Raw genomic sequence first — 24,833 nt, forward strand, 5'->3', positions numbered from 1 at the left:
ACCAAACAAAGGTTCCTTTTCTGAGCTACTGTGACAAGGGGATGGATGGCAGATAATGCTTTATTGCTTTGTTTTCCTGGTAATGCACTTTTTCTGTGTGTTTTAGCATGCTGCTTGCTATAATACGTGAGCGGTCATGTGCTAATGCTAGCATGCACATCAGTGATACTGTACATCAGTTTTAGCATGCTGCTTGCTTGTGCCATTTTCTTCCTGTGTATCTGACCCGTGGCCCCTGATTACCAGGATCTGATACCAGTTACATAACCTTCCCCTACACCTGCACTGCACCTCTCCATGTGGCCTGCAGGTCTGTTGATGTGGTTAGTGGTAGTGTTATTGTGGTCAGTGGTAGTATTATTGTGGTCAGTGGTAGTGTTATTGTGGTCAGTGGTAGTGTTATTGTGGTCAGTGGTAGTGTTATTATGGTTAGTGGTAGTGTTATTGTCATCACTGGTAGTGTTATTGTGGTTAGTGGTAGTGTTATTGTCGTCACTGGTAGTGCTATTGTGGTCAGTGGTAGTGCTATTGTGGTCAGTGGTAGTGTTATTGTGGTCATTGGTAGTGTTATTGTGATCAGTGGTAGTGTTATTGTGATCAGTGGTAGTGTTATTGTCATCACTGGTAGTGCTATTGTGGTTAGTGGTAGTGTTATTGTGATCAGTGGTATTGTTATTGTGATCAGTGGTAGTATTATTGTGGTTAGTGGTAGTGTTATTGTGATCAGTGGTAGTATTATTGTGGTTAGTGGTAGTGTTATTGTCATCACTGGTAGTGTTATTGTGGTTAGTGTTATTGTGATCAGTGGTAGTGTTATTGTGGTCAGTGGTAGTGTTATTGTGATCAGTGGTAGTATTATTGTGGTTAGTGGTAGTGTTATTGTGGTCAGTGGTAGTGTTATTGTGGTCAGTGGTAGTGTTATTATGGTTAGTGGTAGTATTATTGTGGTCAGTGGTAGTGTTATTGTGGTCAGTGGTAGTGTTATTGTGGTCAGTGGTAGTGTTATTATGGTTAGTGGTAGTGTTATTGTCATCACTGGTAGTGTTATTGTGGTTAGTGGTAGTGTTATTGTCGTCACTGGTAGTGCTATTGTGGTCAGTGGTAGTGCTATTGTGGTCAGTGGTAGTGTTATTGTGGTCATTGGTAGTGTTATTGTGATCAGTGGTAGTGTTATTGTGATCAGTGGTAGTGTTATTGTCATCACTGGTAGTGCTATTGTGGTTAGTGGTAGTGTTATTGTGATCAGTGGTATTGTTATTGTGATCAGTGGTAGTATTATTGTGGTTAGTGGTAGTGTTATTGTGATCAGTGGTAGTATTATTGTGGTTAGTGGTAGTGTTATTGTCATCACTGGTAGTGTTATTGTGGTTAGTGTTATTGTGATCAGTGGTAGTGTTATTGTGGTCAGTGGTAGTGTTATTGTGATCAGTGGTAGTATTATTGTGGTTAGTGGTAGTGTTATTTTGGTCAGTGGTAGTGTTATTGTGGTCAGTGAGTTATTGTAGTCAGCATGTTATTGTGGTCAGTGGTAGTGTTTGGGAGGTATGCGGTTCTGTTCGTGTGCTAGGTGTCTGGGTCTGTTTGGTATGCAGTTCTGTCTGTGAGGTATGTCTCTGGGCCGCTGGGGCCCCAGCATTAGTGCTGACAGGCAGACTGCAGGACAGAGACTAAACTGGCTCCCCAGGCCCCTCTTTGTGACCACACTCAGTTTGGACCCAGTGGTGCTGAGTCATTGTCAGTGATTCAGCCTGCCTGTCTGCTCCAGTTAAGCTCCCAGCACACACACAGACACACACACATATTGGGCACCAGCGGGGACTGGACCTCTGCAGCCACAACTGGCATATTACGACTTCACAACTGCACCTTCCACCACTAACAACTACATACAACGTCCTATAATACGTGAGAGGTCCTGTGCTAATGCTAGCATGCACATCAGTGATACTGTACATCAGTGATTAGTACACTGCATGCTGTGTGTGGGCATAGTCTGCGAGTGTGAGGTGAGGTGAGACCCATGTGCCATTGGGACTGCCGTTCCCCCGGGTTCTGCTGTTATCAATGGGCTCTTTGTTGGCAGAGAGGGGCAGAGAGGATGGGGTCCCGGGTCCCTGAGCTCCATGTGAGGACTGAGATTAAGTAATGGGACGTGGGGATTTATACGTGATTGAGCTGACTGGGGGCCCACATCAATGAGTTGATGGGGCGCACTTGATCTAGTGGAGAAGGAGGGGGCTGCTGTGTGAGTTTTTTTATGGGTGGGGGATGAGGTGTATCCAGCTGAATGTTCAGAATTTGGGGTGTGCTCATTTGCATAGAGAGGAGGCTGGGGGTGCAAGGGGGTCTGGGGTAGGGTAGCTCACATAGGAGAGAGGGGAAAGGGGTTGAAACCGGCAGTAACAGAAAGGGTCTAAAAGGCCTGAATGGTGAGGTGGGGTGAGCTGTGTGCAGGCAAACAGAGCTGGAGTCCCTGTGGTTCTGGAAGGAGATCAGTCTGGAGGAACAGCATTACGATTCTGCTCTGCTCCCAGTCAAGGCGCCTTTTCTTCTGCTCCTTGCAAATGAGACGGGCTCCTCCTCATGTCGCCCCACATGAATCAGATGGTTTGTTGGCCTTCCACTGGCTCTAAGAGGAGAGAGGGGGAAGAGAGAGGGAGAAAGAGGGAGAGGTCTGGGGCCACCCTCTTTCCCTCCTACCCATCTCTCTCTCTTTCTCTCTCTTTCTCTCTCTCTCTCTCTCTCTCTCTCTCTCACTCTCCCTCTCTCGTCTCTCTTGTCTCTTTCCATCTCTCTCTCTCTTTCTGAATGTTTCTCATCTGACAGATATTACCTAAGTGACCAGATCTGAGGCAACCACAGTGACTGTCTCAGAAATCCAGGGGGCGATACAATTAGTGTCACCTTAATGATGAGACCACGTTGTTAATCCTGCTAGATGGAAGCTTTTAAAACAACACATCCAGCCAGACTGACAGTGGACCTGTTCAGTTAACCTCTATCAACAAGGACCAATTGGAATTCAAGTCACTCTGTTGTATTCTGTATTTACAGTCTTCCAGTCATACTGGTTCCCACTGGCTGCTCATTTCTTTTAACAGAGTGTGTTGGTAACAAAGAGGGTTTCTATGGTCTGGGATGTGGGTTTTACTACCTGTTGCAGGGCCAGAGTTGGTTGGAGGGGAGAGGGAGAACAAAGGCGAGTAGGATGGAAAATGGCCTAGGATCTTGCTGGTATAGCAGCTTGAGAGATCGTAGACCTGGTTGTTTGAGCATGTTAGGAACATATTTGCTGCTCATTGCTGAATGTTGATCTGGGCAGCATTACTGTCTAATAGCTCTGGATCCCAGACTCAAATCAAATCAAATCAAATGTTATTTGTCACATGCGCCGAATACAACAGGTGTAGACCTTACCGTGAAATACTTATTTAAGCCCTTAACCAACAATGCAGTTTTAAGAAAATAGAGTTAAGAAAATATTTACTAAATAAACTAAAGTAAAAAAAATATATAAAAAAAAAAAAAGTTACACAATAAAATAACAATAATGAGGCTATATATAGGGGTACCTGTACCGAGTCAATGTACGGGGGTACAGGTTAGTCGAGGTAATTTGTACATGTAGGTAGGGGTAAAGTGACTATGCATAGATCATAAACAGCAAGTAGTAGGACCTAGACTTGGCGCTCCGGTACCGCTTGCCGTGCGGTAGCAGAGAGAACAGTCTATGACTTGGGTGACTGGAGTCTTTGACAGTTTTTTTAGCCTTCCTCTGACACGCCTAGTATATAGGTCCTGGATGGCAGGAAGCTTGGCCCCAGTGATGTACTGGGCCGTACGCACTACCCTCTGTAGCGCCTTACGGTCGGATGCCGAGCAGTTGCCATACCAGGCGGTGATGCAACCGGTCAGGATGCTCTCGATGGTGCAGCTGTATAACTTTTTGAGGATCTGGAGACCCATGCCAAATCTTTTCAGTCTCCTGAGGGGGAAAAGGCGTTCTTGGTGCATTTGGACCATGATAGTTTGTTGGTGATGTGTACATCAAGGAACTCTCGACCCGTTCCACTACAGACCCGTTGATGTAAATGGGGGCGTGTTCGGCCCTCCTTTTCCTGTAGTCCACGATCATCTCCTTTGTCTTGCTCACATTGAGGGAGAGGTTGTTGTCCTGGCACCACACTGCCAGGTCTCTGACCTCCTCCATATAGGCTGTCTCATCGTTGTCGGTGATCAGGCCTACCACTGTTGTGTCTGCTGGTTTGAATCCCAGAGCAAGCAAGGTTGAAAAATTATTCCCTTGAGTAAGGCAGTTAATCCCCAACAACTACTCCTGGGCAGTGATGATGTCGATTAAGGCAGCCCCCTGCACCTCTCTGATTCAGAGGGATTAGGTTAAATGCAAAATACACATTTCAGTTGAATGCATTCAATTGTACAACTGACTAGGTTTTCCCCTTTATAGTAACCTAATACTTACTTTGCGATAGCTATTATTGTTTGGATGGGTACTTTACCCAGAACTCATTGGGCTTTTTGACCATGCCCAACACAGACTTTTTTCTCCAGGTCCAATTGCCCTCTTTTCAGGCTAAGCAGTCATTAAGTCTGATTGAATCAGCTGCCATCACTTACAATAGGGCTTTATGAGCTGTGACTTGTAGAAGAGGGAGTGGTGTTATTGTTGTAAAGAGGCTGCAATCCAACTGGCTGCCTCTGGTCTTACTCTGATGCATAGCTTCCTTTATAGTTGATCACAGTTAATAATGGTAGTGATCGTGATCGATTAATAATGTGTGCGTGTTATGTTGCCATGCTCCTGTGTGTGCCTGTGTGTCTGTCCAAAGAGAAGCACTCCAACCCACTGATAGATGTGGCCTATAGATCTTATGCATCTATCTGTAGCCTGTCAGTGACATCATGGTCAGAAACACCAGGGGGGACAGAGGTGGAGATGTATAGCTGCTACTGTTCAGCCCTGAGGCCCCAAAGCTGCTCCTATTGGCTAGCACACTGTAATGGTGTCACTTGTTGATTGTTTAGTACACTGGCATTCATTATGTATCCATGACTACAAGGACAAACAGTTGGTGGATTTTCGATATGCATACCCTTATTCTCATAAGGTCAGCTGTTGAATAAGAGTTAATCTAATAATGCATTTAGTTATTATAACGATATTTTGTTTCTACTCCCCTCTGTTTTCTCTCCTACTTTTGTCTTCAGTATCTCACAATAGTTTGGAGATACTGTGGTCGATGTAGCTATCCAATAATTGATTAACTGTTCTTGACTTCTATTTGATGTACCTAGATAAGACAAGAGAGAGAGACAAACCTAACTAACTTGCTCTTTTCTTAGTGTGTTATGTAATTGTACCCATTCCCATTTTGACTCAGACAAGGAGAAGACAAAAGAGGAGCAGAGGAACAGGGATGGGTGTGAGACGCTCCTAGACGGTGCTGCTGTCACACACAGAGTGGCGGGGGGCCAGTCAGAGTAATACCAATAAATCCGGAGGGCTTAGTGGGATATTTTGGATGCCAAGCGAGACGGAGTGCCACACAACAACACAGCTACTATCTGACCCTCTCTCTGTCCCAGTTTTCTCTGTCCCTCTTTTTTCTGATACTATTAGTCACCAACTAACAGGGACGGGGGATGGAGAAAAAGAGATCTCATTCCTTCACCTCCCTGCTTTTCTTCTTCCCTTTCAATCACACTCTGTCCCCATCTGTCTCTGTGTGACTGAGCATGTGTGGGAGGCAGCTTTGATTTGGTGGCCAAGCTCTGTCACACCAAATCCTATTCAAACAAGTACGAGGGAGAGAGAGAGCGAGAGAGAGGCCAGGAGACATTTGCAGCTGAGTGGACAAGCACAAACAATCCCTGGCACACAGCTTTTGAGTATCACATAAACCACCCTCCTCTCTCTCTCTCTCTCTCTCTCTCTCTCTCTCTCTCTCTCTCTCTCTCTCTCTCTCTCTCTCTCTCTCTCTCTTTCACTGATGCTCTCACTCTCTCTCTCTCTCTCTCTCTCTCTCTCTCTCTCTCTCTCTCTCTCTCTCTCTCTCTCTCTCTCTCTCTCTCTCTCTGTCTCTCTGTCTCTCACTCTCTCTCTCTCTGTCGGTCCCTCTCTCTGTCCCATTCAGTGACCGGCCCGTCCCCCCCGCCCCTCCCTGTGTACTCTCTCTCGGGATGGGGGGGTATCTATCCCTATAAAAGGCATGTGTGTGCCCTGACGGCTTCATTCCCTGCCATGGAGAGTCAGAGAGTCCTGTCGTCTTACAGGAAGCGTTTCGGGCACCAGGGGGCCGGCAGCGTGGGTGGGGGCTTGCGGCTCAGCAGCCTCTCCTCCAGCCGCCTCTCCCTCCATGGGAGCCCCCGCCACATGACCCACTCCAGCACCATTTCCCGCCTCTCCCTGGGGTCAGCTGGAGGGGCCCTGCTCCTGGGGACCCCTGGGAACCGGCTGGACTTCTCGGCTGACTCACTCCTCAAGGCCCAGTATCGGGAGACGCGCACCAACGAGAAGGTGGAGATGATGGGTCTGAACGACCGCTTCGCCAGCTTTATAGAGAAGGTGCGCTTCCTGGAGCAGCAGAACACGGTGCTGGTGACGGAGCTGAACCAACTGAGGGGGAAGGAGCCCAGCCGTCTCGGGGACATCTTCCAGGAGGAACTGAGGGAGCTGCGCAGGCAGGTGGACGGACTCAGCGCTGGGAAGGCCCGGCTGGAGATAGAGAGGGACAACATGGCTGCTGACATGGCCACGCTCAAACAGAGGTGAGAATGAGGCAGTCTCATTTCCATCACTAGACTTTGGCACTGATCAGTCTACTTTGTTTTAATATTTTGGTGTTCTAATTGATATTGTGGTGTTCTAATTGCTTCAGCAGTCTGTCCACTTAACTGTTTATTCGTAATTTGATTTTGTGGAATCCTAGTGTATGGCATGTGGCTTGTTAATTTTGAATTGGAATCTTTGCTACAGTCTAAAAGCAACAAGTGGATAGTTGCCATAACACAATTCAGTATACCTGAATATCCTGTTACATGATAAAATTGCTCAGTAGATGCTTTGGTTTGTTAGTTATTGAAAACACTGTGGTCTGAGAAGGCTCTACTCATGGGTGTCCCTCTTTATAAACTTGATCCAGACCAGACCTCTACAGCCAGTCAATGAGTGTGGAGGAATGGAGGAAACAAAATAGTGCTGATTTCCACAAAGAGACCAGGGAGCCAGGCAGATGTTCTGTTTTTTCCTGCTCCCCCTTTATACTCATTCATAAAATGCATGCTTCTTAATGCTGTTTATTGGTTTATTGCTTAAGTGGCATAGTTTATAGTTATGAGGTTATAGTTTATGTTTTCACAGGGTGTTTTTTTGTTGTTGCAAAGGGCAAAGGAAACATCTAAGTGTGTAATGTTTTCAGAGCCTGTGTATACTATGGACCAGAGACGTGTGTGTGAGAGTCTGTTGGTGCGGTCATCTTCAGGACAGGAATACCGGCTTACTTAACGGAGGAATAAACACACATGTTCATCGTTGGTGTTTTAACCAGAACGCGGGAAAATGCCCTTTTTTTTATTTTCGCACATGCGCAGTTGTACATCTCTCATAGGGCATAACTGTACCAGTGTAAGAACACAATTTATAGCATATTAGTCTATATGTTAACACCCCCACTTGCTCTTATACTGTACAAGTCGTATTCAACCTAACTATCAACACATTTAGCTTACAGTTATACATCTCACAAATGTCAGTTTACATTCCAAACATATAACCCAAGAATTTTTCATTTTTGAACTTCGTTACTTAACATTTCTTTTACACTTGTGAGTGAGTCACTATCACTAGCAGCGATAATTAGATCATCGACCCAAATTATCAAAATGATCCTTTCTGTTGCAGTTTGTTTGTTGTAAACACAGTGATCAGCTGGGTTCTGTGTAAAACCATTTTCACTAAGGTGATCATGCAACATTTTGTTCCAGTTCCTTCCTGACTGTTTCAGGCCGTACAGTGACTTGTTCAGTTTGCAGACTAGTTGCTCACCTGTATCTGACCTGACTTCAAAACCCTCTGGTTGCTCCATGTACACTTCACAGTCAATAGGAGCATGTAGATATGCTGTTTTGACATCCATCTGATGTAACTCTAAGTCATACTGAGCTGCTAGCTGCATCAAACAACGTACTGATGTCATATTTGCAGTTGGAGAAAAAGTCTCCTTATAGTCTATTCCTGCCACTTGACTATATCCCTTTGCAACATATCTTGCCTTGTATGTCTCAGTCTCATCTGAATTGTTTTTGACCGCATAGACCCACCTGCCCCCCACTGCATTTTTACCCTCTGGCAGTGTGGTCAATGTGAATGTATCATTTTCCCTAAGGGAATCCATCTCCTCCTTCATAGCAGTAGCCCAAATCTCTGATTTTGGTGAAATCATTGCTTCTTTGAAGGTTTGTGGTGCATTGCACATTACTCTGTAGCAGTAGTCAACACTAGGTGGTATCTGGTCATCACACTTCACTTTACACTCATAGTCTTTTAAGTACTGTGGCTTCTTCCTCTCTCTGTCTGGATAGCGTGGACTCTGACTATCTGAAGTCTCGATTTGCACATCTTGTGTCTCTTCGGAATTTTGATCTGCCATCTTGGCTTTTGGCATGGGGGGATTGAAATCTCTCCCCACGAAGATCATCACTCATTTCCAAATCTGTCTGAGTTTGGCGTTCGACTACACCTTTTGTAACGAACTTGACTAATCTGTTTTTAAGAACTTTTCCAGTGTCTGGGTAGTAGACTAGGTATGCTGGACTATTTTTATCATACCCGACAAAAATACCCTTTTCACATCTTGAGTCCAACTTTTTCTTGTTCTGTCTGTATGCATAGCAAACAGATCCAAATTCTTTCATCTTTGAAAGATCAGGCTTTCTCCCAGTAAACATGTAGTGTGGAGTCTGTCCTACACGCTTATTGTAACACCTATTGCGAATTACTGCAGCAGTCATTACAGCATATGTCCACAATTTCTTTGGTAGGTTGCTCTCAAGTAGCATGCATCTTGCCATTTCAAACAGTGTTCTCCAATTTCTCTCAGCGGTCCCATTTTGATGGGGTGAGTAAGGGGCTGAAGTTTCATGTCTTATGGCATTCTTACTGAGCAGTGACTGGAACTCTTTGGCTGTGTACTCTGTGCCATTATCTGACCTGACACACTTTATTTTTCCATAAGGGGCCACATCAGCAATAAACTTCTCAGTAGCTTTTACAGTATCACTTTTTGCTTTTAGGAAATACACAAAAACTGCCCCTGAATAATCATCCGTAAATGCTAGAGTATATCTGAACCCATCTTTCGCCTCTGGCTCAATAGGGCCAGCCAAATCAGTGTGCACAAGCTCAAGAGCTGCTTTTGCCTTTTCATCAGGCTCTCTGTTTCTGCTCTGAACAAATTTTCCCTGTGTGCAGATTTCACAGTTGAGGGTAGATTTGTCAATCTTACCTGTGATTTTCATTCCCTCTGTCACATTTTCTAACTTTGACACATCCTCAAAATTACAGTGGCCAAGAATTTTGTGCCATGTGTGAATATCATAGCACCCATGACATCCATCATCATTTTCATCACTTACAGTGTTAAGATAGTAAAGTATATCGTACTCCTCGATGTCAAAAGTGGTACCGTTCTTGTGGATGAGCTTGTTACACCCCTGTCGAAAGTTGACTGAAGCTCCGTTGGCTGTCGCTGCTTTAACAGAGAAAATGTCCTGTGGAAACGACGGCACGTACAGCGCCTTCGTCAGCGTTGTTTTCACCCGACGACCCGTGTTGTCTCTCAGGTAAACCTCCGCTGCACCTCTCCTCTCCGCGACACCATTCGTTCTTGTTCCATCAGCCAGCTCCACGGAATGTTTTTCCGGTTTGAAAGTCTCGTCAAACTCCTTAAACTTCCCGATGTCCGTGACTATATGTGACGTTGCTCCCGTATCAACCATCAGCCCTTTATGTTTCAGTCCACGAACCTGACAGTCACTTATTTTGAATGCAAATGTGTGGCCTTCAGCATCTGTTGCTTGTTTCACATTGTCTCTTCTTTTTCGTCTGCAATTTGCGTCAGTATGAGTGGAGCGCTTGCAAAAACTACACCACTGTCTCCGTTCTCTGTGCTCTCCAGTAACAGTACATTCCCGGGCCTTGTGCCCTTTCTGGCCACAGTTGAAGCAGGTTATCTCGGTCCCTTTATCTCTTCCTCTTGGCCAGCTAACTTTAATGTTACTTGCCTTCATCACGTTGTCGTCAGTGGAAATGGCGCTAAACTTCTCGGTGCTTTCATAGCTCCTCAACTTGGTTTTGAACTTGCCATAAGTTGTTGGCTCGTCACTCTGCGTTATGTGGATGGCAAACGGCTTAAATGATTCGGGCAAACCTTTCAGAATCATTGCAATCAACAGCCCGTCACTTAAAGTCTCTTCAGCATTCCTCAGTGCTGTAATAGCCGTCTCAGCACGAATGATATAATCCGTAACACTTTCGTCACTGGCTTTCTGAAGAGAAGTTAGCTCAGTGTAGAGGCTAATCACACGTGGCTTCCCTTTACCTGCATAATGTTCCCTCAATATCTTCAACGCTTTTCTCCCATCATCTGCTGCTTCTCTCATTATCAGGGAAAGACTTTTATCATCCAAAACCTGTATCAATTCGGCGTAGGCTTCTTCATTTTTCTCTCCGTCTTCTTCATCTTCATCCACGCTCAATATGGTGGCCTTTAGCCCTAGCAAACGCAAGTGTCCCAAAAACTTCGTCTCCCATAACTCGTAGTTTTTTTCATCTCCGTCGAAACATAATCTATTCCATCGGCTTCCATGTTCCCTCCTGGGCCCATAACCTGTTGGTGCGGTCACCTTCAGGACAGGAATACCGGCTTACTTAACGGAGGAATAAACACACATGTTCATCGTTGGTGTTTTAACCAGAACGCGGGAAAATGCCCTTTTTTTTATTTTCGCACATGCGCAGTTGTACATCTCTCATAGGGCATAACTGTACCAGTGTAAGAACACAATTTATAGCATATTAGTCTATATGTTAACAGAGTCACTGCTCTCTGATTACAGTTATTTTCAATTGCTTTGGTGCAGTATGTGATATATTTTCACAATGCTTAGTACAAAACTCAAAACAGATCATCAAAAAGGCAGTTATTTCAAAACTCTAAGCACATTTTCAATTAACTAAGTACTACATAAAATCATAGTCCCTTTTTCACCAAACTTAATCAGTGTTTCATCTGTAAATACATGTTTCACATTCACAATGTAATACATGTTCATATAAAGTAATTGCTTTTCACAATGCAATGCTCACTTTACTTTTGATGATTGTCTTCTCATTTGTTAAAATAAATCTTACTATTACTTAATTCTTAATTGATAATCACTTAACCGTTTGGTAAACTTATAGATTTTTTACAGTTTTTTCTACTACAGGTTTAGAGAACTACATAATGAAAATGTATGTTTGTAAAGTATAAACATAGAAAGTATGATATATACTGTAATGTACTATTATGATGATGAAGCATTTATAAGCATTTTATAAGCATTTCACTGCACAAATCAAATCAAATCAAATTGTATTTGTCACTTCGTAAACAACAGGTGTAGATTAACAGTGAAATGCTTACGGGCCCTTCCCTACAATGCAGAGAGAAAGAGTGAAGTGGCACTATGAGGAAGATAACTTGGCTATATACATGGGGTACCAGTACCAGTACTAGTGCACCTGCGATAACATCTGCAAATCTGTGTACACCACCAATACACTTTGATTTGACTATTATGATTTTACTTCACAGTAAAACATTTATAATCTGATATTGACAAGATCAGAGATGTTCTCTGCCATACAATTGAAACCAGCAGTAACTACACATTTGGTCAAATTGAGTTAAGACTGAAATCAGGCTTTCTAGTCTCCTGGTTCAATTATCTTCCGTTTCAAAGAAAATTGAGTTTCAAATTTGCAGTAACTACACTATCCAAGTAAAAACCAACGCAAACAGCAGTAAGTGAAGTTACTAAGTGAAGTTACTGCGGTTTGCCTTGGTATTCTATCGGGCTCCGAGTTCAGGCCATCCCGATCATGACATACCCTCACACACATCATGAGACAGTCAAAAGTTGGATAAACACATTTAGATTGTAGATACTGCACTTTGCTTTTGCATTACCCATATAGTTGTTTAAGGTCAGACAAAGGCAGAGTACAGTATCAGCATTTTAGGGGTCATAGGTCAGATAAGTGTTCATGGTTATATGCATAAAAAATGACTTAATAATTAGATAATATATCAGTGCATTATCACTTATCTACCTACAACATATTTGGCTGTAAAGCAAAACAAATACTTTAAAGCCATTTTTCTCAGATTCACTGTTTGCGTAGACTGCTCTTTGCCTTTGTAGGGCAGTTCAGGTGGCTTCCCTGCCCTTGCCCTTAGTCTGCCTCCTGTCCCTCCTATCACCATGGGCAAACAATGGCACTATACTTTGCATAGACCTGTTCTGCCTTAAAGTGGAACTGACATAATTTTAGAAACATGAAATCTTATTAAAATCTATTCATTTACACCCCCAGGAAGAATATGACACATAAAAAAGCGAGCTCTTAGATATGGTCATTTTCATAAATTAATAGAATGTTTGGGAATGACATATAGTAAGGCATTTGTGAAAATTCTATAGCAATATATAGTGGGAAAGCAGCAGTGCGATTGGACAATTAATAGACACTGCAGTAAATAAAACGTAATAATAATAATAATCTGTCTCGTCCAGGACAGGAGTCTACGCAGACCGGTGCGCCATAGCCAATCAGAGTTACAGTAGGCCTATATGAAAATAAGTAATTTGCCACATGGGCCTGCCATCATTCCCTTTGAACTGGACTGTGTGTTTACAGGCAGTAGCAACAGCGCGACTTTAGGTCATTAGAACGCATTAGCCAAAAGCCACAAATAACACCTGAATGGATTTCTGCAAATATGTAAATACCACAGGAGTCCTATTGTTCAAACAACCATGAAAAGGTAAGCTCTCTCCATCAGTTGCCTATGCACATCAACAACAACAACAAGATCAACAACTAATGCTAGCCAGAGCGAGATGAGCTAAAATCTAACGAGGGCACATTAGATAAACCCTCTCAGACTTTTTCAGCTAGTTGGTCATCAAAATTGCACTAATAAACGATGGGGAATAGTAGTCTGCTCGCCCTTATGCAGCTTGCCTGCCAATGCATGCTTGTCCCAACCCACGTTTTGACACTTGAATGGGAATTTGCCTGCCCATTTGATCGATGTCAAATACACTGCTCAAAAAAATAAAGGGAACACTTAAACAACACATCCTAGATCTGAATGAATGAAATAATCTTATTAAATACTTTTTTCTTTACATAGTTGAATGTGCTGACAACAAAATCACACAGAAATTATCAATGGAAATCAAATGTATCAACCCATGGAGGTCTGGATTTGGAGTCACCCTCAAAATTAAAGTGGAAAACCACACTACAGGCTGATCCAACTTTTATGTAATGTCCTTAAAACAACTCAAAATGAGGCTCAGTAGTGTGTGTGGCCTCCACGTGCCTGTATGACCTCCCTACAACGCCTGGGCATGCTCCTGATGAGGTGGCGGATGGTCTCCTGAGGGATCTCCTCCCAGACCTGGACTAAAGCATCCGCCAACTCCTGGACAGTCTGTGGTGCAACGTGGCGTTGGTGGATGAAGCGAGACATGATGTCCCAGATGTGCTCAATTGGATTCAGGTCTGGGGAACAGGCGGGCCAGTCCATAGCATCAATGCCTTCCTCTTGCAGGAACTGCTGACACACTCCAGCCACATGAGGTCTAGCATTGTCTTTTATTAGGAGGAATCCAGGGCCAACCGCACCAGCATATGGTCTCACAAGGGGTCTGAGGATCTCATCTCGGTACCTAATGGCAGTCAGGCTACCTCTGGCGAGCACATGGAGGGCTGTGCGGCCCCCCAAAGAAATGCTGCCCCACACCATGACTGACCCACCGCCAAACCGGTCATGCTGGAGGATGTTGCAGGCAGCAGAACGTTCTCCACGGCGTCTCCAGACTCTGTCACGTCTGTCACATGTGCTCAGTGTGAATCTGCTTTCATCTGTGAAGAGCACAGGGCGCCAGTGGCGAATTTGCCAATCTTGGTGTTCTCTGGCAAATGCCAACGTCCTGCACGGTGTTGGGCTGTAAGCACAACCCCCACCTGTGGACGTCGGGCCCTCATACCACCCTCATGGAGTCTGTTTCTGACCGTTTGAGCAGACACATGCACATTTGTGGCCTGCTGGAGGTCATTTTGCAGGGCTCTGGCAGTGCTCCTCCTGCTCCTCCTTGCACAAAGGCGGAGGTAGCGGTCCTGCTGCTGGGTTGTTGCCCTCCTACGGCCTCCTCCACGTCTCCTGATGTACTGGCCTGTCTCCTGGTAGCGCCTCCATGCTCTGGACACTACGCTGACAGACACAGCAAACCTTCTTGCCACAGCTCGCATTGATGTGCCATCCTGGGTGAGCTGCACTACCTGAGCCACTTGTGTGGGTTGTAGACTCCGTCTCATGCTACCACTAGAGTGAAACCACCGCCAGCATTCAAAAATGACCAAAACATCAGCCAGGAAGCATAGGAACTGAGAAGTGGTCTGTGGTCACCACCTGCAGAACCACTTCTTTATTGGGGGTGTCTTGCTAATTGCCTATAATTTCCACCTGTTGTCTATTCCATTTGCACAACAGCATGTGAAATGTATTGTCAATCAGTGTTGCTTCCTAAGTGGACAGTTTGATTTCACAGAAGTGTGATTGACTTGGAGTTACATTGTGTTGTTTAAGTGTTCCCTTTTTATTTTTTTGATCAGTGTACATTTGATTGACAACTAAGATATATGCTAACTGTGGATAACAGTTGTTCAAGTTCAGCATAGCTAGCTAGCTAGCAAAGCGATTCATATTTCTTGCTAGCTAACAAAATGACACTTTAATCTCTAACGATATGAGGGTAAAAAGTTGGTCACTCAGCCACTCCAATGACATGACATCCTCCCAGCAGCTAGCTAGCTAACGTTAGGCTCTGTGTTTCTAGCTTGCTAAATAAATAGCTAGCTACATTAATAGATACACTTGCCCAGGGGTGTCAAACTCAATCAGTGTATGGGACATATTGAAAAAACACAACGAATTTGCGGGCCAGACATGGCCTATTTGTTTTTACAAAAAATCGTGCAACTGCGACCCAAACAGGCCATTGTTTAAAAAAAATAAAAAAAAATATGGCCCTTTATAATATCCACTAATGTACATAGGATGCTGTTGTTGATAATCACAAGTTTACTGGAGACCGACACTGTATATAGTATTTTAACATATTAAAACAAAATTAGAGATAAATTATATTTGTCCAGCCTTTGCTGCTATGTTCGCAGATGCTGCGACGCTAATCAAAAAGTATTTAATAACTTAAAATAACAAAAACGTAGCTATAGGTTGTTGTAACATTCAAACTCAAAACATGTTTTTCATTTTTTTGCACTGCATTGATCACCCGTGAGGTTGAATGCAGCATTGCTGTATGGTGCACTCAACATGTATTGTAGTTGAGTAGCCAGCCTAGGCTACTGCTCAAATGTTGCTGTAATGAGCCTAGCGTACATGTTTCTCCTTTCCATGGTGTTTCGTTGCAGGTTTAGTTTTTTGGTTATTCATTGTCAAGCTTTAAAAATCGAAGCCAGACTGCAACCTTTTAGTAGTGTTGGTGAACACAAAATTAAAAGAGGAAGTACAAAACCAACGACGCTAGACAGAGAGGAATTTGTTTTAAGCAAAAGGCAGTTTATTAAAACAGAGATAGCTGGTACTGTTGAAGCTACATGCATGGACCCATTCAATTGCCTCTTATGGAGACAGTTGAGAAGGGATAAAAAACAGAGTTTTCAGCATTACTTTATACAATGTAACATAAAAGGAAGGGGTCCTTCTTCTAGTCCCTTGATTGGTTCCCGAGGCGTAGGAGGCGGGTCTGCTCTGTCCAGAGTAGAAGCCCCATTGGTGCACGGCAGAGTCCTCTGCCCTTGGCACCCGACCAGTAGAAGGGGGTTTGAGAATGAGTGTGCGTCCACAGTGAGATGTTTGTGTGTCAAAGAACTAGTGAGGCATCTCTGTTGATTTATGGCCGGAGGTGGGGGTGTTGTCCTATTATCGCATTCCTAGGCCATCTGTTGAGAAGATAAGGTGTTCTCCTGCCCTTTGTTCTCTGACCTGGAACAGCATTTATTGAAAACAGGCTCCAAATGGGTCTTACAGAACATTTTAGTCAGACCAATCTATAACAAATTATATTTACTACGACAGTAGCCTAGCTAGGACTGTGGCATGTGTCTGTTTACTTTCTCTCATCTGCCAGCTGTAAACATGACACACGAAAGCAGCGGAATTGAAGTTGAATTCACCGATGCGAGCACATCAGGCTATAATTTCATAAAATAGATTACTCAACTGTTTACTCATTTATACTCGCTTGTGTGTACTATGCGGCCCGCGGGCCTTTTGGGACTGACTTCTGATCATTGCCCTTGCTAGTTTGATTGTATTGACAGTCCCAGCCTACACTCGTCCATTTTTGTTCGAAATATTGAGTCATTAAAACTGAAACAGTGCATCCCGAATGGGTGGAGGCAGCAAACAATGTACCAGGCCAGCTGTGATTTACAAACTGATAGCTATATTTTTTGGACTACCAAGAAATTTATTATTATATTATACAGAACAAAAATATAAACGCAACATGTAAAGTGTTGGTCCCATGTTTCATGAGCTGAAATGAAAGATCCCAGAAATTGTCCATACCCACAATAAGCTTATTTCTCTCAAATGTTGTGCACAAATGTGTTTACATCGCTGTTAATGAGCATTTCTCCTTTGCCAAGATAATCTATCCACCTGACAGGTGTGGCATATCAAGAAGCTGATTAAACAGCATGATCATTACACAGGTGCACCTTGTGCTGGGGACAATAAAAGGCCACTCTAAAATGTGCAAATTTGTCACACAACACAATGCCACAGATGTCTCAAGTTTTGAGGGAGCGTCCAATTGGCATGCTGACTGCAGGAATGTCCACCAGAGCTGTTGCCAGATAATTGAATGTTAATTTCTCTACCATAAGCTACCTCCAACGTCATTTTAGAGAATTTGGCAGTACGTCGGTCCAACTGGTCTCACAACCGCAGACCACGTGTAACCTGCGGGATCGTCTGAGACCTGCCACTCTGACAGCTGATGAAACTGAGGACTATTTCTGTCTGTAATAAAACCCTTCTGTGGGGAAAAGCTCATTCTGATTGGCTGGGCCTGGCTCCCCAGTAGGTGGGCCTGGCTCCCAAGTGGGTGGGCCTATGCCCTCCCAGGCCCACCCATGGCTGCGCCCCTGCCCAGTCTTGGGAAATCCATAGATTAGGGCCTAATTTTAGCAGTCTTAAACACCTCACACACATGGTTATGGGCTTTAAAAAAAAGAAGACACCTGTACCATGTCAGATATAGAGTTGAAATGTATTACATTTTGAGTTTGCATCCCAATATTATACTTTATATACATCACAGAAGACTGAAATATAACAAAAAAAATTGACATAGAAACACCAGATTTTCGTCGGCTATATTTATTAATTATGAAATTATGAAAAATATTAAAAACATTCCACCCATGAGGCCACTAAGTCATTTGACTGCAGGAAAGGGCTACTTAACTCTGACCATTCCCGTTCACACCCTAAAAGAAGACCATGTTCAAATGTAGACCATGAAAAGGTATTATGTGCACAGCTATAACTGTATGTAACAAAGGCATCCCCATTACAATAAACATGGATCCAAAATGATGTTGCTGCTGTCTTTTTGATTGGGGGGTTTCACATTGCTTTACTAAAATTGCATTTGGCAATGCAGTTCTCTAATACCGTAATATATTACATTTACATAGCAGGCGCTTTTATCCAAAGGGACTCCAGTGGGAATCGAACCCACAACTCTGGTGTTGCTAGTGCCATGCTCTTATTACGAACTGAGCTACGTACAGGACCACTAAAATACATAAGTACAATACAATACTGTAAAATACAATACATATTACAATACAGGTGGAAGATGTATGATTGTCATCCCCATGAGCGTACCACCCTCCTTCAGGCCATGAATGAGTCATGTAATGACATCAATCCAGACCTATGTCAGGCTTGGATTCTCCATGCCACAAGGATTTCCCCCAGGTGCATGAACAATGAGGACATTTACTGCGATGTCGATGAGAACCAATGGACAAATGCTCATGACAGGCTTGATGCAAACTAGTGCCTGCTAAACGTTATGTTTCTTTCATCTGATTACAGTACACCTATGTTATAATTACAGTACCAGTCAAAAGTTTGGACACACCTTCTCATTCAAGGGTTTTTCTTTAGTTTTACTATTTTCTACATTGTAGAATAATAGTGAAGACATCAAAACTATGAAATAACACATGGAATCATGTAGTAACCAAAAAAGTGTTAAACAAATCAAAATATATTTTATATTTGAGATTCTTCAAATAGCCACCATTTGCCTTGATGACAGCTTTGCACACTCTTGGCATTCTCTCAACCAGCTTCACCTGGAATGCTTTTCCAACAGTCTTGAAGGAGTTCCCACATATGCTGAGCACTTGTTGGCTCCTTTTCCTTCACTCTGCTGTCCGACTCATCCCAAACCATCTCAATTGGGTTGAGGTCGGGGGATTGTGGAGGCCAGGTCATCTGATGCAGCACTCCATCACGCTCCTTCTTGGTCAAATAGCCCTTACACAGCCTGGAGGTGTGTTGGGTCATTGTCCTGTTGAAAAACAAATGATAATCCCACTAAGCCCAAACAAGATGGGATGGCGTATCGCTGCAGAATGCTGTGGCAGGTTAAGTGTGCCTTGAATTCTAAATAAATCACAGACAGTGTCACCAGCAAAGCACCCCCACACCATAACACCTCCTCCTCCATGCTTTACGGTGGGAACTACACATGCGGAGATCATCCGTTCACCCACACCGCGTCTCACAAAGACACGGCGGTTTGAACCAAAAATCGCACATTTGGACTACAGACCAAAGGACAAATTTCCACCAGTCTAATGTCCATTGCTTGTGTTTCTTGGCCCAAGCAGGTCTCTTCTTCTTATTGGTGTCCTTTAGTAGTGGTTTCTTTGCAGCAATTCGACCATGAAGGCCTGAGTCACACAGTCCCCTCTGAACAGTTGATGTTGAGATGTGTCTGTTACTTGAACTCTGTGAAGCATTTATTTGGACTGCAATTTCTGAGGCTGGTAACTCTAATGAACTTATCCTCTGCAGCAGAGGTAACTCTGGGTCTTCCATTCCTGTGGCGGTCCTCATGAGAGCCAATTTCATCATAGTGCATCGCAGTGCTAGCTGTGGCCACTAGAGATCCTGGTTGGAATCCAGGCTTTGTCGTAGCCAGCCGCGACCGGGAGACCCATGGGGCGGCGCACAATTGGCCCAGCGTCGTCCAGGGTAGGGGAGGGAATGGCCGGCAGGGATGTAGCTCAGTTGGTAGAGCATGGCATTTGCAACGCCAGGGTTGTGGGTTCGATTCCAGTGTAAAAAATAAAAATGTATGCACTCACTAACTGTAAGTCGCTCTGGATAAGAGCGTCTGCTAAATGACTACAAATGTAAATGTAATAGTGCTTGATGGTTTTTGCGACTGCACTTGAAGAAGCTTTAAAAGTTATTGAAATGTCTTCATGTCTTAAAATAATGATGGACTGTCGTTTCTCTTTGCGTTTTTGAGCAGTTCTTGCCATAACATGGACTTGGTCTTTTACCAAATAGGGCTATCTTCTGTATACCCCCCCTACCTTGTCACAACACAACTGATTGGCTCAAACGCATTAAGAAGGAATGAAATTCCACAAATTAACTTTTAAGAAGGCACACCTGTTAATTGGAATGCATTCCAGGTGACTACCTCATGAACCTGGTTGAGAGAATGCCAAGCGTGTGGAAATGTCCTTTTCAGTCAATTTTGATGGGTAGTGCAAGTGTATTGCCTAATGTGAAAACAATGTATTATACTGTAATTTACAGTACTGTAGCAAATTACATTCAAAGGGCAATTTTTTGGTCTTTGGATTAACTGGTCGTTAAAACAACTAAATTGAGAAGATATCATTATGTTGTGTTTTGGTGATTAAATCAATTTCACTTATATTTAGGATCAATGGTTGTGTGGTGAAAGATGTCTCCAAAACAAAATGAGTGCACAATAAAAGGTTTTGAATGTAACTAACGGGTGTTAGTTTTGTACTAAGAGTTTTGAAGATTCATCACATACTTGTGAAAATAGCACCAAAGCGATTGAAAAAAACTTTAACACACAGCTGCTTTTCCCCTCTAAGAGCTCAGTATGAGTGACGATGGTCATGGGTGACAAGGTTAAAGGTCAGTTAGTGTTTCCTGCTGGTTTCCCAACTCTACTCTCTAAGACCAATTAATCTAACAGTCTCTGAAAAGATACAGATCTGCGTTTGGGAGTGTGTGAGCATGTGTGTTTACGTGTGGGGCAGATGGGGGCAGATGGAGTTTGGGAGTGTGTGTGTGTGTGTGTGTATGTGCGTGTTTGTGTGTGTGTGTGCGTGTGTTTTTGGCTCCATTGTGTATGCGTAAACTCCACCCCAGTGGGAAGGCTAATGGCAGGCTGATGGATAGGAGTGAATGGCTAATGATGCGTAAGCTCTCCATTCAGCTGAGCTCAGCCCACCTACTGCCAACTCTGCTACTGCAGCACGGAAGACAAGTGGTACTCACACAGTCCTTATCATCAGTTTATTCATGTCATTATGTATACAAGGATATTCATACATAGACACATTTGATCATATCCTGATCCCTTCACCTTTTTGGATGGAAAAACATGATCATATATTTTGGGTCATGGGTGGGCTCATGACTGGGATTAATTGACTTTGTATCAATAGAGAATAGGCTGAAACTATGTTTTATCTGAGGTGCATGGATCCTCTGGGTGACCAGTGAGTGGACTTAGTGTGCACCCTAACCCTGCCTCACCTTTTATCTGTCTGTTTTCTCTTTTTTCTCACTCTCTCTTTGCCTTTCAATCAGACTGCAAGATGAGATGGTTCTTAGACAGGATGCAGAGAGCAACTTGAACACCTTTAGACAGGTGAGGTCCTTTCTCTCATAATTCGTATCAATTTCACTGTTATTGACCATGTTCCTCTTTGTATGTGATCTTCACAGCCCGTGTTTTTATATGAGGAATATACACGTCACATTGACCTAAGGATTCTCTGTGTGTAGGACGTGGATGAGGCATCTCTGAACCGTGTCCAGTTGGAGAGGAAGATAGACGCGCTGCAGGATGAAATCGCCTTCCTCAAGAAGATCCACGAGGAGGTGAGCTTCAGCTTCCCCTCGTCTCTATGGCAATCTCTAGTCCTTACTGACCGACCTCTGTTTCCATCTTTAAAGTAAATAGTGAATATTCAGAGAGTGAAAGAGGTGACCTTTAACCTTTAAGACTGTGGTTGGTTCTCTATAGGAGCTGCGTGAGCTGCAGGAGCAGCTGATGGCCCAGCAGGTCCATGTGGATCTGGACGTGTCCAAGCCAGACCTGACCGCTGCTCTGAGGGACATTCGGGTCCAGTATGAGTCTGTGGCCTCCTCTAACATTCAGGAGACAGAAGAGTGGTACCGCTCCAAGGTCATATCAGAAAGCTTGGGCTATTGCACATACATGTACAAACATTACTGCACAGGCAGACACACTACCATACAGATAAACATGCATACAGCCAGGTATTGCACAATGCACACATTGACAACACACTATAAGATACAGACTTTTAAATTATCCTGTCTCTTCTTTTGTTGTTATGCACAGTTTGCCGACTTGACCGACGCAGCCACTCGGAATGCAGACGCCTTGCGATTGGCCAAACAGGAGGGCAACGAGTACCGCCGGCAACTCCAGGCCATGACCTGTGACATGGAGGCACAACGTGGAACAGTGAGTCGTCCAATCAGAGCAGAGTGTGCTGTATCAACAATGAGACATGAGAAGACCATGAGTCCCATGACTCCCCTCTCTAACTGAACCATCTCTCCTCTTTCATCTCTTTCTAAACCTCTTCCCCCTTCCTTTCCTTCTCCCTCGCTTCCTCCTCTCCTGCAGAACGAGTCTCTGGAGCAGCAGCTGCGTGAGATGGAGGACCGCTTCTCCGTGGAGACGGCTGGTTACCAGGATACGGTGGGTCATCTGGAGGAGGAGATCCAGACCCTGAAGGAGGGGATGGCCAGACACCTGCAGGAGTACCAGGACCTGCTCAACGTCAAACTGGCCCTGGACATAGAGATCGCCACCTACAGGAAGCTGCTGGAGGGAGAGGAGAGCAGGTGAGGAGATTAGGGTGGAGAGGAAGGAGGGTGGTGGAGGGAGAAGAGGGTGGAGAGGGGAGGAGGGAGTGTAGGAAGAGAGGAGGGAGGAGGGAAGGTGAGAGAGGGTGTTGGAGGGAATAAAGTGGAGACAACAAAGTGGAGAAAATGAGCTGGGTCAGGAGGAGACAGTGTGATGAAGAAAGGAAAGAAAATAGACGGTGGCTGGTAGTTACTGATACTCTCTTCCTCTTCCTCAGGATCACTGTTCCAATGCAGAGCTTCTCTAACCTGCAGTTCAGAGGTGAGTAAGGGTATCCCGACCCAGCCATATTAGCTTACTCTATCATGGCATTGAATAATTTACCCCAACCATATATTTATGATGTGCTGATGCATAAATCTCAAGTTAGCATTCGGCTCTGACTGGATTCATGGGCATCTGAACGCTAAAGGTCTCTCTCACCCTCTCCCTGAGTATAGAGACCAGTATGGACACTAAGTTATCTCCAGAGGCCCATGTCAAGAGGAGCATCATAGTGCGGACTGTGGAGACTAGAGACGGGGAGGTATGTAGAACATCATAGATCATTGAATGAACCCATGGGGGATTGATTGCCATATCCGATGCGTGAATGTGCTTGTATTTCCTGCTTAGCTCCTCCAGAGGGCAGCATGCTACATTGTATTATTCAATACATGCAATTTCACAAGCTTTCAGATCACTTACAGACAGTCCCTCCCTACTGCTGCATCTACAACCTAACATGCCCTGTTCCCTGTTCTCTGTGTTTCAGATCATTAAGGAGTCTACGGCTGAGAGGAAGGAGATTCCTGACAGTCCTTAAAGGACACATGGTGCTAGCTATGTCTGTCACACTGTCCCCACTCCACAGTAAGGCTTGGAGGCCTTGCATGATAATGATACCCTTTCCTGACAAGGCACCTCCCTCTTCTCCAAACCTCAAAGTCAGTTGCTACCACCTCACCATCCCCTTCCTCCCCTCTTCATCATCATCAACCCCAGACCATGTTACATCATTAAATTCTTAGGAGTTGCATTTTGTTGAAACTAAAAATAAATCCCTCATTGCATCCTTTTTAGCACTTTTGCCAAAAAGTTATATTTTTCTATTACTGTAACTGTAGCTTGAGTGTGCTTGTAGATAGGCTTTAGTGCTAGGAAGTTTGGCCTTGCACCTTAGAAGGAAGGGTCTTGGACTACTACCCTTTGTGATTAACAGACTTCATGCTGGGAAATGTATTTTTTGTTCAGCTCATAATAGTGACAGTTCAGAGTGGGAAATGTTCTCATTGTGTTTGGATAGTAGCCAGAGAGGAGGCCTTGAAATGTAGTGACTGTTATTCAGCTGGTGGCAGGGGTCATGCTGAAGTTGTGTGGTTTGAGTGGATGTGAGAAGTCAAGAGGAAAGTACAGTTGCTGGGGTTAGCAGTGGACAGGATGGGTCTCAGACAAGGAAGATGACGTGTGTTCGACAGTGTTTTTGGCAGAACTGTTGGTGAAAATAAGCTGATTTAACCCTCCCCAGGGCCAAACACCATATCTATTTCATCCCTCCATCATACCCCAACCCCCCCCCCATGTTCATGTTTTCACCTGTCAGCTCTAGATACTATTTATTATCTTCTTGTCTGCATCTTACAGTAGCCACAGCTGAACCACACTGCAGTAGGTCAAAGAAAAACCTAAAAGATGTGAACATAACCTTAGTTTTGACCAACATTATGACAACCCGTTAACAACAATAAAACCATGTTGTTTGATTAGTATTTGTGTCTGAATGAGTCTTTTGTGAATGACAGTTGAGTTTTTATTTGCTTTGTTTTGTCCAACACAAGCTGTTGCTTGGATTGAATACTATTGTATGATTGTGTGGGCTCATGAAATAAAGATAGATACAGTACCTGCTCACTGATGAATGCTACCCAGGATATTTACCTTTTTTCATGAGATTATTTTATATACCCAGCACCTGCAAGATGTTGATGTGCGTACACTATGTTAGAAACTGGTTGTGTGGGCCGCCAGATTTCAGGAGGACAGTTGGACACTTGTTGATTGGTCGTAATCAATGGAAGCCACATAATCATAATCAACATGTGTCATTTATCATAATGATAATCATCCATCCATATGTAAGCTCCTATCTGTCTGCGGTGAATGAGTATATTAATGAGTCTGACAGCCAACCTCTGTCTCAGGCTCCACATTAGAGGTATGTGGGAGAGATGATGACTGGCATGGCAGACCGCTGAGATTGACAG

General features: G+C 44.0%; 1 protein-coding gene across 1 annotated transcript; it reads left to right on the top strand.

Annotated features, from left to right (window-relative positions):
* Positions 1 to 6,237: 6,237 nt before the first annotated feature.
* On the top strand, positions 6,238 to 24,338 carry LOC123491306 (glial fibrillary acidic protein-like). Its single transcript, XM_045221595.1, has 9 exons — positions 6,238 to 6,789; positions 21,276 to 21,336; positions 21,474 to 21,569; positions 21,715 to 21,876; positions 22,057 to 22,182; positions 22,348 to 22,568; positions 22,808 to 22,851; positions 23,031 to 23,116; positions 23,345 to 24,338. The coding sequence occupies exons 1-9, from the start codon at positions 6,263 to 6,265 to the stop codon at positions 23,393 to 23,395; spliced, it is 1,374 nt and encodes a 457-aa protein (XP_045077530.1). The 5' UTR covers positions 6,238 to 6,262; the 3' UTR covers positions 23,396 to 24,338.
* Positions 24,339 to 24,833: the final 495 nt, after the last annotated feature.

The sequence above is a fragment of the Coregonus clupeaformis genome, chromosome 7 (genome assembly GCF_020615455.1).
Source record: "Coregonus clupeaformis isolate EN_2021a chromosome 7, ASM2061545v1, whole genome shotgun sequence".
Classification (NCBI taxonomy): domain Eukaryota; kingdom Metazoa; phylum Chordata; class Actinopteri; order Salmoniformes; family Salmonidae; genus Coregonus; species Coregonus clupeaformis.